Source organism: Euwallacea fornicatus, chromosome 3 (assembly GCF_040115645.1).
Source record: "Euwallacea fornicatus isolate EFF26 chromosome 3, ASM4011564v1, whole genome shotgun sequence".
NCBI lineage: Eukaryota > Metazoa > Arthropoda > Insecta > Coleoptera > Curculionidae > Euwallacea > Euwallacea fornicatus.
The window spans coordinates 1,260,700-1,278,584 of record NC_089543.1 but is presented as its reverse complement, the minus strand read 5'-3'; the positions used below and the strand labels follow the sequence as shown (position 1 = coordinate 1,278,584).

Sequence of the window (17,885 nt, the reverse complement as noted above, 5' to 3'; positions counted from 1 at the left end):
ATTTCAGTTTATTTTTTTATGGTTAACAAATTTGCTAGTGTGAAATCCTCAACTTCACCGCCAAATTAAGAAATTGTTTTACGACTGGCTGCTCAGACTTCACCGTCGGTACCTTTCGAGATTGCGGATGAACGATCAGTAGTATGCAAATAATCAAATTTAACAAGAATATTCAGATCTTTCCAGACTCGCAATAATTACACTGCGTGATTATTGATGACAAACGGCACATGGATGAGAACAAATTGGTGAAACGCAAATTAGCGGTGTAACGGCAGATTTCATTACAAATTTATAGGGTGGCATCAGTAAGCTTTGACATTAATTAATTAATAACGACACAATAAAATTGGGAGCGAGCTAAATTGCATCTGTTTGGGGTACCGGATACTATTACAAACTTTAGCAGGGCCCAGTTGTTTTTGTGTATTCGGGCAATTAATAATATATGAGCCGTCGTGTCAGGTCGTTAGAACGTTAAACTTATTAAATACAGGCCACTTTGCAAGTGATATATCCTAAAGATATTTTTATTTTTGTCATTATGCTGGTTTTTTGCAGCAGAAGGAAGAGGTACAGATTCTAACATTTTTATGCATAGAATACGGGGTTAAAATAGTGCGACAAAGAAATAGAGCACATTCTATAAGAAGAGATATACAGGGTGGTTGCAAATAAAGCTCTTCCACCTTTATTTTTCTAATTCCGCTGTACAAGTTGGTGTGGGGTAATGGTTTACTGCAACAACTGTGACGGAAACGTCGTTCGTAAAGCAATTCAGTTTACATGATGCAAGAAATTCCTGCAAAGCTTTAACAGACTTTTAATCCATAAATGCCTCTCCAGCTATTTATCATTTTCTGTATCTCCGAATCTGAAAACGTGGCTAATTGGTTGTATCGCCAGGTGTTTGAAAAAGAAATTTACTGTTCGTCCAATTTTCTCCATCAAATGCAGGATACGTCTCCATTATTTCATTTCAGGCTACTTACAAGTATGTAATTTGAACATGCATATGTTGCATTTGTTTATTAAAAGGTTATTTAGACTTTAGACAATATAGCAATGAACGATAAATTTAGTATGGCAATTTATTACGAAGTCGGCACCAGCAAATGAATAGCGTTAAGCCACAACAATTACAGAACTGGCTCGAAGTTATAGTGCTGACGGAGTTTCCATCTCAAGAAAGGACAAAAACTGTTTCCGCACACAGCACATGCAATAAAATATTTCGAAGCTAATTTCTCACTTTAACTTAGTATTGTCTATTATTTCAGAAAACAGTTACACATTCTACAAGCTACATTAATGAAAGTTTTCCATATATATATAGCTGAATATTTAGCTCCCTACGGCAACATAATGCTTCGAATAGGGAACGACCTCAAACCCTCGGTCAATAAAAAGAACTTCGGAGTGTCTATAAAAAATATGAACTTCTTATATTTCGGTATATTTGGGGATTGGAACGATTAGTAGTGAGCTGAATATATAAAATTTAATGTGTCTTAAAATTCCTCAATCCTTTCCCAAAAATTAGATTCGTCAACAACATAAACCGAAGGAGATGGGATCTTCTTAGTGAAGTCATAAATTCCAGCCAGTTAGGAAGTTCCTTTAAAACTCCATGGGGCGGTTTGATGTATCGACTTTTTAGAAAGGGAAAGGACGGATTGTGCTATAAAAATTTATTTTCCGGAATGTTACTGCAAAATTTCACTTGTCCCGATTTCTCGGGATATTGTATTCTATTCCTTTTAAGGATCTTTTAAAGATGAAAGATAAACTCGTTAAGGATCCAAGGAGAGCAAATATTGACTTGACGAAACTTCGTTACGTCCCTACATCCAATCCTTACATGAAATTCTAAAATTCCTAAATTTTCCTTTAGGCTCTATTTAGACGGATAATTTGGGAACACTAAAACAGAGGTGTTCGAAAAAGGCAGAGTTATATATTTAACATCTCGGTATTTTTTAGTGATTGGCGAATTTTTGAGCAAACCGAAGAATTGTTGAAGTGTGAGTGTAAATCAGTTCCCTCATCGCTACCTCAAAGAACCCTCAAAAGCTACATCGGCCTTTTAAACAGTCTGCCCCTTATGGGCGAGGAAAATTTTCTACATGATGAGCCTCTGAACATGTTGGAAATTCTGGATAATTCCCCCATATGCGCGTTTTCGACGCCGGTCTGAAACCTAATGAAGCAAAAGCGATGCAATCCTTCATGACGATGCCATCACACCGTTCTTGTCTGCAATAGGGGAAGCACTACATAGCCGTATCCAAACTGTTAAGGACGATAAAAAGGCTAAAAATTCCACCCTCCATTACGATGCAATTTTTATGGATTTTATACAACACCTTTTAAATTAGAATTTTAGGAGAAATCTAAGCTAAGGATAGAACCTTATGCTATTATACTCTAATGGAATTAAAATCAAATGTAAACATGAGTAAAACTCTAGGCGTGCCCTATTTGCGGGAACAAAGCAGGGAAATGTCTACTTGAGCCTGACGATGGATGTGTTAGACGTCCTCTTTAAGCAGCTCTTCGCGCCCATGGAAAAACATCCACAGGGCTGGCAATTTTTTATTTCTTCTTTACCCGAGATAAATCATGATTAAGAGAAAAAAATCGAACATGTGTGGCATAAATTCAAAGAGCTCTGGTATTTTTATAAAAACTCGACAGTGCCATAAATAATTTGGCAATAGCTCAGATTTATTTGGCTCCCTTTACAATGGTAACATGCAATTTAAACTTTGGGGAAACAGATTTCCTGGCGCGTTATTCGCACCTGCAGCATGCGTTTCCATCAAAACATTTCAAAACCATTCCACTCAATTTCAGTATTTAATGGCATATACATACTTCCCTCGCATGCAGGGACGTATTTCTTAATTTAAAAAAGCCCAATTTTCCTAGCTGTCAAAACGACGCGGTATCTAATAGAGCGCAGTAAATAGCAATTTTTGCCTTCAAGTTTAGTTCCTGCATGTATATATAAACTCTACTGCAACTCCATTAAATTTGTTGCACTCTCCCTCTTATCGTGGCCATAATAGTTTTTCAATGAAATGTTTAAACCCGGCAAACAAATAATAAGCAGGGAGACACTCTATTTCAGATGTCAGATGCAAGGTTTGCAGGCTAGACTGTCTCTTGACATTAAACCGACTAAAATATGATCACGAAGAGGTTCAGCCAACAATAATCTCCGTTCAAAACCACGGATATTAATCATTTCTTTTCGTTTTGTTGACGGTTCCATCATGCATTGAAAGCAATAATCAATAAGCATGATTTGCGAATGTTTTATGCTTGTTTTCAGCTCCAGTATTCCAAATACATGGCGCTCTAATAGAACTTAAAAACCAAAATCAGCTATTTTCGACTACAGCTTTGAAGCTGAGAGTAAAGCAATTAATACAGTCAACTTACTTGTTCGTAGTAATAATAATTATTGCAATAGCTCCAGCGTATTCCGATGTTATCAAAAGATACGGTTAACTTCTCATTTAAACTTCGCGGGTACTGTGAAGTCATGAAATTATGTTTTGTAGGTTGGTACCACTGTTTGTGATATCTACGCAAAGTGTCAATATATTCAATTGGGGCAGAGCTACACGTGTTTTTCTAAATTTGCAAAAGCGTGTTGTTCGATTTTTGACAATGTCTGATTTTGTTGAGAAAGTAATTTGCGCTAAATTTTATTGAATTTTTTTGAAAAAAACGTCGCGTTGAAGTCGGTCAAACAATGATTTCTGACTACCAGGACGTCATGAAATGCAGTATTACGGGAGATGAGATTTGGATCAGTGTATGCCGCCAGGAAATAATCGACCAACCGAGAAAATATCACGCAAAAGCTGAACCAAGAACGGAAAATCCGCGCCAAAGTCGCTCAAAAATCAAGGTCATGTTGATAGTTTCCTTCGATTATCGCCCCCTTGTGCACTATGAATTGCTTCAGCTAGACCAAACTGTTAACATGAAGTATTATTTGAGCGTCATGCATTATCTGCATGAAGTATTCGCCTCAAGAGATCGGAATTATGGGCAGAAAATTTTTGGTTTTTGCATCACGATAATGCACCGTTGCACACTGCATTAGTTCTTCGAGAACGTTTTGCCAAAAACTCGACCCATATCGTGTCACAACCACCGTAATCGCATGATTTAGCACCGTTGGACTTCTGACTGTTCAACAATCTTAAAAGACCGTTCCGGGGACACGGTTTCGACTCGATTAAGGAGATAAAAGCAGAATTGAAGAAAGTATTGAAGGCCGTACCAGAAAAAGATTTCTCTGACTGTTTCAAGGATTGGAAAAAACGATTACGAACGAAGTACATTGTGTCGTGTGGGGAGGACTTTGAAGGCGAAGAAATTTATTTGCAAGAATAAATAAAGATTTTTCATTTTATCAATAGTTTCACTTTGTTTTTTCATCATAGCAGTTCATTAAAAAAGTGCCTAAAAATCTTTATAAATTAGATCAGAGCTGTACTAAATAAAAAGCGAGGATTGGTAAAAATGTTAGAAAAACTAAACTTCAGAGAATATAATTAATATCGAGTAAAAAATAATTAAAAACTTACTTTGGAATTAGATTACGACAAAAATACGAGATTTCTAGCTTTTTCGACAAATTCTGAAATAATTTTGAAGGCCTGTTTTTGTCTTTGTTTCAACTCAATAATGGGTGATCATAAAAAAAGCGGTAGACGGAGAACCCATATTTACCTTAGATATTACGGAAACCGTTGATGTAGCACCGCTCCACAGGTTCAAAAATACGTTCAAGCTACCTAAGGATACCCTAGAATGCTTTTGTTAAGTTACGCCACCAAAAAATTCTTTAAAGAAAATAAGGGTGTGTGAACCTACGTTCGCAAATCTCCATGATCTCAATTAAGATAACCAGATTCAATACAGGACTTACATCTGTCGGCTAGAATGAGAAACAGTAGAACAAAAATTTTGAAAAAAAAAACATATTTTTTCTGATCTTGAATGTAGATATCTCGGGAATCCGTTTGAGCCAGTGTCCACAGAAAATACATTAAATCAAAAAGAACACGGAGCTAACCGAGGTTGTGAGAATGCTAAACTTACAGTTCTTACGACAGTGTTGTTTCCAATAATCCCATTATTTTCTCAGAAACTACTGTTTCATGGGAATTAATTTGTCAAAAAGAGAAAGGTTTCACGCGAGTGTATTTAGTCCGTTTATATAGTGAGTGATTTTATCCAGGTGCACGTTAGGATATACCACATGAGTCATGAAGTTAACATTTTTCTGAGAGAAGGAATTTAGCTTCTATTTTAATTAGATTTAGTGGCGAAATGGGGTAAAGCCACATTTAATTAAAACATTATATTAATTATACCGTCAGGGCTAATTTTCGAGGCTTGACTGTGCACTTTTTGGTAGTTAGCGTGTGCGGTTATGATGAATGATATTTAATTTTTATTGCTTGATCGTCTGTGACTTGACATTGCTGTTTAACTTTCATGAGGAAAAGTTGAAGAAAAATTGCTCGAACATGGAACGTGGAACAATCATTCATATTAAATGGGGCAAACTAAATAACGAAATAGATTGTTAACAAGCAATATATAATATTATACAAGACATATCTTAGTCCATATAGAAGCTCATTCGAGTAAAACGATGCCTCTGGGTATCATTGGCGGGGGGCCGCATTCAAACATTCTAATTCGTGTTTTTAGGAGGTTTTAGTTTTACAAACACCCTTAAACCTAGCAAGTTTCCGAGTAATTAACTACTCAAACAAAAACACGTTTTTCCAGGAACACCCAGAAATAAATTGAAACGCAAAAAAAGGCAAAAACGTTCCTCTTGTTTTCTTTCGAGAAACCCTGGACGATTCGTTAGCGATCTATGCAGAGTAAAAAAGTATTTTATCCAGGGTTTGAGATTGGAAGGCCCAGAAATAGGTACAAATTGATCGATTTAGATTTAGCCCTGGTTTACCTAACCTGAAAAATGAAGTTCTGTTAGGAGCAACTCGAAAAGCTCATTACTACTCGAGCTTAGTGTCTTATAATGAAAGGGTAGCAGCTGTCTTGAATTATTGATGAGTGGTCTGTCCTCTAATCTGGTAGGTACAACTAATTTATTCGCAAAATCGGAAGCCCAAGAAGTCGAGGTATCCATGTAGGAGGCCATTTGAATATCTTCACCTGATAATGAGTGCAAATTATGTACGTGCTGTCACATGTAAGAGATCTCTATTATATTCTAATTGAGAACTTTTCACGAAGTTTTATAACTCCATATGCAACGACCTAATCAACAATCCTATCCCATCGCAGCAATAATTTTTAATGAACTTTATTGTTTAATCTGATCCGACTTCAAAAGTCAAGAGACCCATAATTTTTGCAGGCAAGCCATCATTAATTTGTTTTGTTCTCAAAGTGCTATGCCATTTTTACCTTAATTAATTTAATTGAAAGTGTTGCGTGCTCTGCAATGCGATAGATATCACCTGCCAGTCTACGGTACTTGCAGATAATGCACGTTCAACCTTCTTCCTCATATCACACCTACCAATCAAGACCACATTTTACGTTGAAAGGTTCTTTACGTTGAAATAAAACTAAAGAGCAGTTCAAAAATTTTCAATCAAAAAGGTATTTTTCTTGTAATTTTACTTACTTCGTGTGTGTGGAGCAGCTTCGCTCGAAATCTATTTCAAGACAATAAGTCTTGATGAGTTTACAAGACTTCAATTAATAAAGAATTGAAGTTTAAAGAAATCCGAATGAGGGGCGTAAAATTCTTAATTATTTACCTGAAGTAAAATGCGCACAGAAAATTTTCCAATAAGGCAAAAAGTCATTTTTGGCTTCCTTGATAGCTTATCCCATTCGTTAAGCCTTCATATAAACATCCAGTACACAGGAGGTGAAATTTCCGCCTCATGTAGGTTTCCTTTTAGCACCATGCAATTGCATTTTCGGGTTTTCCATTCAACAAGTTGAAGCTGAAGCCGCACTAATGATAGGGCCCAGACCGTATTCATTATTGGAGAAAATTGATATTTTTCCTCCGTAAGAATTAAAAAAGGCGCTGTTCTTATCCACACTTTTATCCAAAGAAGTGATCTTAGAAGAGTTTCCAAAAGTTGGACAATTAAGTTAAATGATATGCTAAAAATGTTCGCCATGAATTTTAAAGTGTTCGAAACAAATTTTATGGAAAAAGTGTGCGTTGTAGTGGAAAACTTGCAAAAAGGCCAACTTCCGGGAAAGTACGATAATGTTTCCGGCTACTACCTATACTGCCTTAAAGAACTTTACCTGTAAAACAAATCGAGACTTCCCTCGCTTCGACGAGGTATTAAAATGAACTTTTCTGCTTTCGAATGTTGTAAAAATTGATTTCCTCTATACTATAGGCCTAGTTAGTGCTGCTCTTAATAAATTTCCACCTTCCGTTTAAATTCAAACTAATATACTGCTATGTTTCTTAGGTTAATGGTACGGATGTGAGCAGTTTCCCCCACGAGGATGCCGTCAGGGCATTTATGACAGCCCAGGAACCTATCGTCGTGGAAGTGAAGAGACGCACCACAGGTTCTCCGGTGCATTCAAGAGATGGTTCCAGGTACGTGTCGACCAGCTGCCAAACCGACCTCTGCGGAATCCAGTGGATTGACGAGGAGAATACAATAGACTGTTTCACCCACGACATAGATTTAGAGGTACGTGAGGGAAAAATGAGAAATTCCTTCCTAGGGTTGTTTACGCGAATTATTACATGCCCCTCTATTGACGTTTAGAGGGGGTAGGATATCAGAAGTGCCATTTGTTTACAGAATACTGCCGAAATACATTTAATATAGCTTCAGAGCATTAATGAAACGTTTACCTGATTTTAATTAATGCCTAACCTGAAGCGGCAAAGCGTGCCCGGATTTAGTAAAACTGTTATTATGCCAAACCCTCGGGGACGAGGCTATGCACCCTCGAACAAGGAAGAACGATTTTTTTTTTCAGATTATCTAGTGACCGCACTAGTGGCAAAAATTTATTTAATCGTTCATTAAATTATGTCTTGAAGGCGTAATCTGGAGGAGCAATTCGTAAAAGAGCCGGAGCAATAAATAAAAGGAACTAAATAGAGCCAGGCACAGGCCAAGACGATTAACCATAAAACGTTTTAAGCTGTCATAAATAATATTAAAATAGCACCGGCGCCTGAATTTCCTTATTTAGAAGTTAGAACGAGCAAACGAGGCATTTTGTTCTTAAAACTAAAATCCCCTTTAGAAAAGGCTCTGTTCTTTTTTAATTAACCGCTTCGGATTCAGCCCGGAGCCACGTCACGATATATCTCAGAGTAATTTAGTTTGCCGGGCCTTTACAATTGCGAACTATTACCAGCTGGAACATATTTTAAGAAGTTGGGAGACATTTATTAAACTTTTCATAAATCGCAGACGTACCACTTTTGTTGAAGAAATTTACTGGGATTTCCACTGCTAAGTGTAACTTTTGTAACTTACCGTGTAGTAGGATTTGTAAAATGAAAAAGATGATAAATATAGGGCCGTAGGATACACATTAGACGATTAGAGCGTAAAATAACACCGCTTTTCATTGTTTTTAAAATAAGTTATTTTTCCTAAAAAGAGCTTATAAAGCTGAAATGGAGGTGTTCAAACTGCTTTTTCTTAGCTTTCAGGCGAGGTGTTCGTGATCGATATAGAGATCAGATTTGTGAATTTATTAAGCTTCGCATTCCTTGCACCCTCCTCTACGGCGCTCTTTTAATATGTAACGCATGCGCAAGTGAACTGAAAAAATTTTAAAAATGCAAACTATCGTATTCTTTCCGAAGAAACACAAGTTAGAAAGTTCTTAAAAATTCGTTTTAACAATGATTTCAGTCACTTTTGAATCCTATGCAAAGAGATATATATATATATATATATATATATATATATATATATATATATATATATATATATATATATATATATATATATATATATATAGAGAGAGAGAGAGAGAGAGAGAGATCATATCACTCATTCGATGTAATGACGACGTAATTAGAAAAATCGTTTTTCTTTCGCTTAACTTTTATTGGTAGTGAATGATCGTCGGCATCACAAGGAGATGTTACGTATATTCCTTTTCTGTTTATTAATATTATTTTCTTTATATACGCTACCTGAAGATTTATTCAAGATCGCATGGTCCACATTATTAATTAATTATTATTACTTTATACACATTATTATATTAATTGCGTTTTGAGAGCGGCCCTTTTAGCGTAATTTTTATTTTAAGTCCGGTACAAAAAAAAATTATTTAATAGTTTTACATGTCTCCTTTCGTGCAGCATAGTTTACACATAGTAAAATACACCTTTCCTGCCCCTCCTTGCATCAACCTTTAAAATTGGCCTTGTTTACTCAACAAAATGGCCTTTATATCCTCCTTACCGTCGACTACGGTCGTCTATGTTCCTGCCACCATCTTCAGAAGCAGCTTAATAAACGTGATATTTGCCCAATCTCTGACAATCACGTCCCACAAAGAATCTAGCGACTTTATCCTAAGTCTAATTTACACCCGCTATAAAGTTTTGTATCAGGGATGTTAAAAAACATACCTCGTAGCGTCTTTTGAATATTGGATATCCAGGCTGCATTAGAAACGTGACAGGCCATATGAGCTGCAGTCTTCGCTATCAATCCGTTGTCAAAGGTGGTGCCGTTTGATTTCCCTGCAGACCTCAAGTGGGAATTACGTCCAGAAATCGATTTACTTTACGATGTTGTTGGATACCGGCACATTTCCTGCGTAAGTTGATGCTGCCTTACGAGATTAATAGATTTTTTTTGTACTTTGGCGGGAACGCGAAAGCCACCCTTCAAAGGCAATCTGAATGAAAAGAAAGTTTAGTGTTTAAAAAAAAAGAGTGGATCTATATAAAATCTTGTCAAATGCTCTCTCGAAAGACCTATTTTATTAGATTCGTTAGGGAGTGTCTTTGCAAAAAGCTACCTCCGTTGATTTGGCGTTTCTGTGACTATTCGAGGGTACAAAACAGAAAACAAGATTTATAAAAAAAGCTCAAATTCCATTGGGAGCGACTTTTGAGAATCGAAATCAGTAATATTTGGTTATCCCTTGAAATTTTGAAAGGGCTCTTTTTAATCGAAAAACTTTGTCTGTCATATAATAAGATGAGCCGGGATAAAATCTACTCATTTTCTCTGCTTGTATAATAATTCCAAAACTTTTTCCATTTTCCCTGGCTCGTCATCTTCTCGCAAATCCCTGCATAAAAATCAAACAAATGGCGAAACAAGTTTATTAAACTATTTTTATACAGTCCAAATTGCGTACGACCGAAGTGTCGAAAAATAATGTGGCGAAAAGCCAATAAAAACATGGGATGCCTACTATATATTAATAAACTAGGGGCTACTTTAAGAGAGCGAAAGAAATAAAAATCGAAAAATCATTACTTTTCCTTTAAATCCCGGCGGGTTACACAATATGTTGTGCGATCCAGTCTGGCATCTGTAAATATAATACCATTAATCGATCATCCCCAAAACTACCCTAAACCCTGACCTAAATTTTAATCATAAAGCAGCTTAAACTTAAAATCTCCCCAATTCAAAGCAGAATTCAAATATTACTTCGGAGATTCAATGTTTGACCTCTCTTGGTCGTCAAGTGATATAGAGTTAATGTTTGCTGAATCGATTAGAGCCGGGGGTTCCTGCCTGGACAAATTAGAGATATCAAACTGATTTTCTTGTTTACCTCGAACTCCTAAATCCAGACGATGGATTTATAATTAACGAAAATGATAAAGCCATCATAGATTATTATATTTTGCCTTGAGGTCTAATGACGCCAGTTTCAATGGGCTTTGATTCGGTTAAGCTCCTAAGTCCTTTCATCAGATGAGCATCCATCAGGTTTTCTTGCTCTTGTTTGCATTAGATTCTTGCCAAGGGGTCTTGCGATGTAGTATGAATAAAGGATCCTAGGGCACAAATACTCCGGAATGTTACTCATCATTGACATAAAGAAAATATAAGATTCTCCGAAAATTTTGTAATCATGGCCCTCAAAAATTGATATTCCCCATTTTACGTGTTAAACTCATATATCCGTTATCTTCACCGTTTCCAAATTCTGTTGTAACAATCTTCGTAGCAAATTAAATGTAATACGTGGATAAAGGCTATATAAGGGTAATAACACATAAAATTTGCATAATTTTAAACAAGGAATATACGGGAGGATTTAGGCCAAGTTCTTCATCAATTTAAAATTTAAATAGCCCAAGATCCGAAGTTAATTTTTTTTATATTGAAAAATATCTAAAAATAAAAAAGTTATAGACTCTACAAAGTTATAATACAAAATAATACTTTTTAGGCCTAATTTTAATGAAAAATTAGAATATGGTAACGTCAATTTTGGTAGCAAGACAATCGCAAATTGTGAAAATTTGCCCATTTAATGACTTCAAAAAGAAGAATTGTTTATTAAGTATTTTTTTTTAATTTCCACCTTTAAATTCAATGTGATAATAACGGTAAATAAAGTGAGTGAAGGATGACGGATTCTATTGGCGAATGGGGACAGTCATTTAAAAGTGGGACAAAATAAAATAAACACAAATGAACTTTAATTCAAATGCGATACTTGTGAAAATCTGAAAGGTGTGTATACAGGGTGTTTTATATCGATGTGTTCATTTTCATTTCCGAAACGGTGAAACTTATAAAATAGATCAAATGGAAAAACAATTGTCATTTTTTTAACTTTTTAATATGCTGTAAACGGCATTGCCAAATTGTTTTTGTCTGCTGAGTTTTTACTAAAAATAAAAATTTTCAACAAAAAATATTTCAAAAACTGCCACTTTAACTGCAACAGTTGAATTCATTTTGGTGTTAGTTTTTTTTTCTTCACGACATAGGCGTTTTTCGCGTTTAAGATCTTGATTCCAAACTCACTTTAATTTAATATGGACCTATCATTTTCATTTCTTATTTGAAAAGGGATTTTCATTTTATCAAATCATGCGCGCTTAGAAATTAAGTTTGACGTGTCCGAAACAATTTTGTTGCTTCACTAGCAAGTCGAGAACAAGCTTTTCCACTTTTTAAACATTAGCGTAAAAACTAGGTGGCATATACAGAAAGGATCAAAAGTCCCTCAATAATTAATTAAAAATAGAAGGAATTATTTTTCATTAAAATCTTGAAACACGGCAAGTTTTTTATTGTTTTTTTTTACGTGACAAACGTATATACACGATTATCCATGTAATAGATAAATGTACTTTCTCATTTTTTCTTTGTGGAACTCCATATATGTTATGACGTTTTGAATTCTTTGGGAAATTCTGTATATATTTCAAGTAACACATCCACATTTAAATTCAACAGGTGTCGAAACAATAATAGAAAAAATAAAAAAATAATAATAGAACTATTAATGCTTAAAAAATAACAATACAAATTACGTACTATGATCTAATGTATTAAATATTCGAATTGTGTCGCGTTGATTTCTTGACTTGTGGGTAAATCCTAATTTAAACTGCCTCATGAATTTTTCCTGTCATATCAGAAAATATTGGTTGAGCGCCTTGACTAATTAATTTTTTTAATTCTTCTATATTATTGGGCTTATTTAAATACATCCTATGTTTCATATAATCCCATTAAAAAAAGTCCATAGGGGTGAGATCAGGTAATCTAGCGGGCCACTCTAATGGCCATATTGCGCAAACATTTGAATTTATGTTGAATTTAAACAGATATGTTACACAAAATGTGTTGAGAACTTTCCAAAGAATTCAAAAACGTTATAATATACATAGGATTTCATAAAGAAAAAATGAAAAAGTGTACTTATTTATTACATGGGAAACCCTGTATACATGTCTGTTTTACCAAAAATTCATAACTACAAAAATATTTGACATCTTCCAGCATTTTGATGAAACATATCTCGTTCATTTTTTAACGAATTTTTGCGGGACTTTTGGTGCTCTATGTAGAATCAAAAGTAAACGTTCTCGTTAAAAGTGCGTAAAGTAACTTTAAGTAGAATTTTTCTACATATTACACTATGAATGGCATTTAATATAAGTCAAGCTAAATACGATTATTTAAATGAGCCAAAAATGATTGACGTCCAGTATAAACCTTCCCATTGATGATTCGAAATCATTAGCCTTTCCTATTATACAGCAAAGAGGCTAACGATGCATACACAAATACTAAAGAATATCTCTAACAGTTTGTAATAAGTTAACAATTGGTTGTTAAAGAGACGTTTTACTTCCGGCAAGTTGATGGTTTCCTATTTTTTACCGGGGTATACGATAATTACCTCGTGGTTTGCGCCTAATGGGGTTTAATAGATTAATCCTGATATAAATTACTTTGCAGCAGGTTTTTCTGCATTAATCTCCGAGATTTTACGGTGCCCGGTTTTGTTGTAGGTGTTCGATCGCTGAAAGATAATCACTCGCTTCGTTGCCAACTTTTCTGCCTTTCAACTAGACCTAGTTTCGTACAAAAGTTAATTGCTACTGCCAGAGGCAATTTGTTGTATTGCAGTTTAATATGGGAAATTCATTCTATTATTTTCCTCCTTACAAGCCTGAGTATTGTTAATAGATTTCCTCCTTGACGGCAAATCATCTACATACCCACATCCCTAAAGGCGATCAAGTATTCGGTAGGTTTCAAAATTCGTTGAATAGTCAAATTGGAGAAGTCAAAATAAAGAACATGCACAAGAGGTGTTGTAAAAGTTATTCCTTCCTGCTTCTGGATGGCTTAATTGAGTAATTTTAGCCTATATAACTAATTGCTAGATCTTTGAAACGAAAATTAGAGCCTGTAAAACTAGGAAAGTATTTCCTCCTTCACATCTCGGAAGATTGGCAAAATGATTTAAATTGAATAATTGGCAGCTTCCCCACAAGCGTTATTTGAATTTAACGATTAGTTCTTGAACGGCGTTGGAAACCGATTATGACAGTGAGAAAGTCTCTCGCTAGGTCAGAATAAATCACCAAAGGCCACCTAATGGCATTAATAAATCAAAGTGTAAGCCATCGAATAAATCGGTTTAATACAATATACTTTAGCAGAGGTTTGTCATTTATCTTAAGATGCCCCCTCGACCACCGATGACAATAAATTATTAATTAACGAACTGTTTTAATAGCGGAGGTGTGGCTCTCAACTTTTATTTATGATTTTTTGAATGTTTTATTAAAGTGCATTATCTCGAACTGAAGAATATAATAATTCATACACGTCCCGGGTAATTTATGTCCGATATTTACTTTTGACGCCGCTCTGTATATGATTAAATAATGCACGTTCTGTCTTTTAAAAAGGCCTCTCATAACCGTCGCTAAAAACTTTTTGACGGCAACTTCTGAATTCTTTAAGAGGTTTATACATGATGAGAGATAACGCAAATTTGCATACAAAGTTAGTGTAGTGTTGTTGACGTTCTTCTTCTGTGTCTTTGTTTTGTCGGTGTAAAACAAACATGGTTGATTGAATGTTGGTTCAAGCATAGGTCGATAGCACACTACACATCTCCAAGTTTAAGCTTTGTTTTTTTAATTAACACATTTTCAGGTAAAGGGCACAGCCTTCATGAAATCGTTGCGTCAAATGGGTTTTTGCCTCTAATTCCCCCTGTCATCGCCCATTTAAAAGGATATAATGTGTTTTTAAAAAGCCTCGATTAACATAACAATGCCGCCACCGTGTCGGTAACAGCACGGTTACGTGACCTTATATATTTTATTAAAATTTGGCTTTTATATCTAAATCCCTAGGTTTTTTCTATATACACTGCTTCAGGTTATCTGCATAATCACTGTTTCTTTTATGCTCAGTTCCCTGTCGTAACCGAATTCCATGCAAAAGCAAGACATCAAAAAACAAGTTGAAAATCTAGTTAAAAATCCCTTACTTGGCGTGTGATACCGTCCATTACTCTATAGTGTCTTTCGAATATGTGCTTTTCCATTGTTTTCTGTTTTGATTTTGCTTTAATATAAATTACTTATTAAATATTCATATACTTCAATATACTCTATAGACTTTGTTTGGAAGGCGGTAAAGAAAAGTATGTTCGAAGCTGTTAGAAATCTCAGAATCATATTGAAAAAGACAAAAGTAGAAAAGTTGCAATTTATTTTCACTTCTCCATATTCTTTTATCTTTACATTTTGCAATTTTTCAGTGTTACTTATGTCCAATCCTTTGTTTATGACGAATAATCTAAGTATAAATTTCCTATATGACGTTATATCAGAAAATTTGACTGACCTAACTAATGCTTTACTTATTTTATTACATTATATATATATATATATATAATTTATATAATATATTTATAAATATATTATATAAATATTAAATGTAGAATTAGCTAGGACTTTTAGGCTTGACACTCCAGGTTCCTTTTGATCTTAATCTACACGGCGACTTCTAAGAAAACCGACACAGGACAGATGTGTAGGAGACCTAAAAATATGACAATTTGTGGAATATACTTTTTCCTACAGTTGATAGTTGAGGAAATGTTGACCTTCAAAAACGACTTGTAAATTTCTAAAAAACGGCATATTTGAGTAAAGCATTATTTCAACACAACCAAATCTGGAACTTGTTTTATTCTTTTAGATATCTTTAATTGGTAAAAATATGAAGTCGATAGATGCTGAAAAGAGGGTTAGATTAGGGCCAAGATAAAGCTTAAAATAGATAAGATTTTTTTAATCTATAATGCGGTTAACAAACGTACAACACCATTTAATAGCAACCTTGCCTGGCTCATAGGCTATCATTCAAAATTGAGCCTAAACAATAAAACCTTAATTTATAAATGCATTATTCAACCTATTTGGACTTATGGCATCCAACTTTGGGGAACTTCTAGCAACTCGACATTAACATATTACAGAGATTCTCAATACAAAACTCTACGATTGCTAGCAGGCGCCCCATGGTATGTGAGCAATGATACCATTCACCGAGACCTGAAAATAAAAACTATCAAAGAAATTATCCAGGAAAGAGCTGCAAGCTATCTCAAACGTTTGAACAACCACCCCAACCATCTAGCCGTCAACCTTTTGGACTCGAGTACTTGTTCAAATAGACTTAAGAGATTTAATCCACTGGAATTGACCGACAGATTCAACTAAAAACTGAGGCAGACTGAAGTGTTAGTCTCTTTCAAATCATTTTCGGTTTCTGCACGAAAAAAAGTTACTAAATGTTCATTTTATATTTTATTGTGACAGACTGTAAAATTTATATTTAAAAAAAAATCATTTAATAGCAAATTTAATTCTAAAACTTTTCTTTTCCTTCAAAATGTGTTACAAACCTTATCATTTTTGATCAATTCGCAGTCTTGGGAGCTAGGAGGTCAAATTTAAAGAGATTACCATTTAAATGTAATGCAATGATGGAATGCGACATTTACGATAACTCTCACTTGTGTGACTTTGCTAAATTACAAATAGCTTACCAATTAAAAACCGCATCGTTTTTGACTAGTGATATCTTTAAATCCCTTTCATTTGATTTGGTTCTGTCTAACAAAACTGCAGTTTTATCAAAAATAATAAAGTTTTCGATATATTTTAAAGGGTAACAAAAGTTTCAGAATTCAATTAACTATTAAATTGTATTGCCCATTTGTTATTTACTATACAGATAAAAAAAATCCTAACTTTTTTAGATTTTACCTTACCCCCAATCCAACCCTTATTGTGCACCCTTCCAGTTCACAGTTCCACTAATTAAAGATGTTTATAAGCATAAAACATGTTCCATGTATTGTGATGACGCATTACGGAAATATGTTGTTTTTTCGACATTAACAAACCAACTTCGGAGATCAATATTTCCTCAATTGTCAACAATACAAAAAAAATTTAACAAATCCTCATATTTTAAGATCTCCTTGACGTATCTGTTTTGTGTCGGTTCCGTTGCAACTCGCCCTGTATAAAGCTGCATCAGCAATTCTGTGTTTACGTACCAATAATAGGTCTGAGAAACGGATACATAGAACAGAATTTCCAAGGTTTTCCCCAAAATTTCATTTGTAGCAAAGATTTCTTTACTGGCGTTAACTTTGCTTTATTCAGAATTTTAAAATTAGTGATCTTAGTGGCTACCTAGTTTACTTTATCATTCGGTTTACCAGTTAATCTCATTTTTCAAAAAGGAAACAGACACTTCTTGATATCCCACTTTTTCAAATGCTCAAATTGTCGCCTGTCGGAAATGCCATATCTTCCTTGTCGTTAAACTCATCATCACTAGATTATCCATACAACGTAGATTTGAACAATAACTGGTTTTATCTAGTTGGTGAGAACCGCTTCGGAGAAACCTTTAAAATCACCCCTACCTAAAGTCATTGAATCTGAAAATAAAATAGAGCCCCGCGGCTCTATTTTATTTTCAGATAATCTCCCCGTATAATTACTCTTACCATTTCCTTTTTATCTGTTTTCCTCTTAACAACATTCTCTCCATTTTCCACATGTATCAACTCAGATTCAATTTCGTTTATGGCAAATTTAGTTTGATTTGCATTTGAAGCAGTTGCTGATACACTTTAATTTATCTTATAATGAATGAGATATTTTTATCGTCATGATTACTTTGATCGTTTTAATAAAAGGTCGATTTGGGAAGGTTTTCACCAAAATAAGGCATTGAGTCCGTCTCTGTTTGAAAAATTAGCATCATGTTTACGTAGCCATTAGGGCAAAGTTTGCATTTCATCGCACATTAGTC

At 34.6% G+C, this 17,885-nt stretch overlaps 2 protein-coding genes across 4 annotated transcripts in view; one reads left to right on the top strand and one right to left on the bottom strand.

Annotated features, from left to right (window-relative positions):
- Window positions 1–17,885, bottom strand: part of LOC136350646 (lachesin-like) — a 314,414-nt gene that overhangs the window by 166,555 nt on the left and 129,974 nt on the right. The gene's annotated exons all lie outside the window — the stretch shown is intronic.
- The window catches only part of Slip1 (SLo interacting protein 1), an 88,072-nt gene that overhangs the window by 63,800 nt on the left and 6,387 nt on the right, over window positions 1–17,885 (top strand). For both annotated transcript variants that reach the window (XM_066302568.1, XM_066302567.1), the window contains exon 2: window positions 7,512–7,742. In XM_066302568.1, the coding sequence (XP_066158665.1) occupies window positions 7,512–7,742 (231 nt within the window). The remainder of the gene's footprint in view (window positions 1–7,511; window positions 7,743–17,885) is intronic.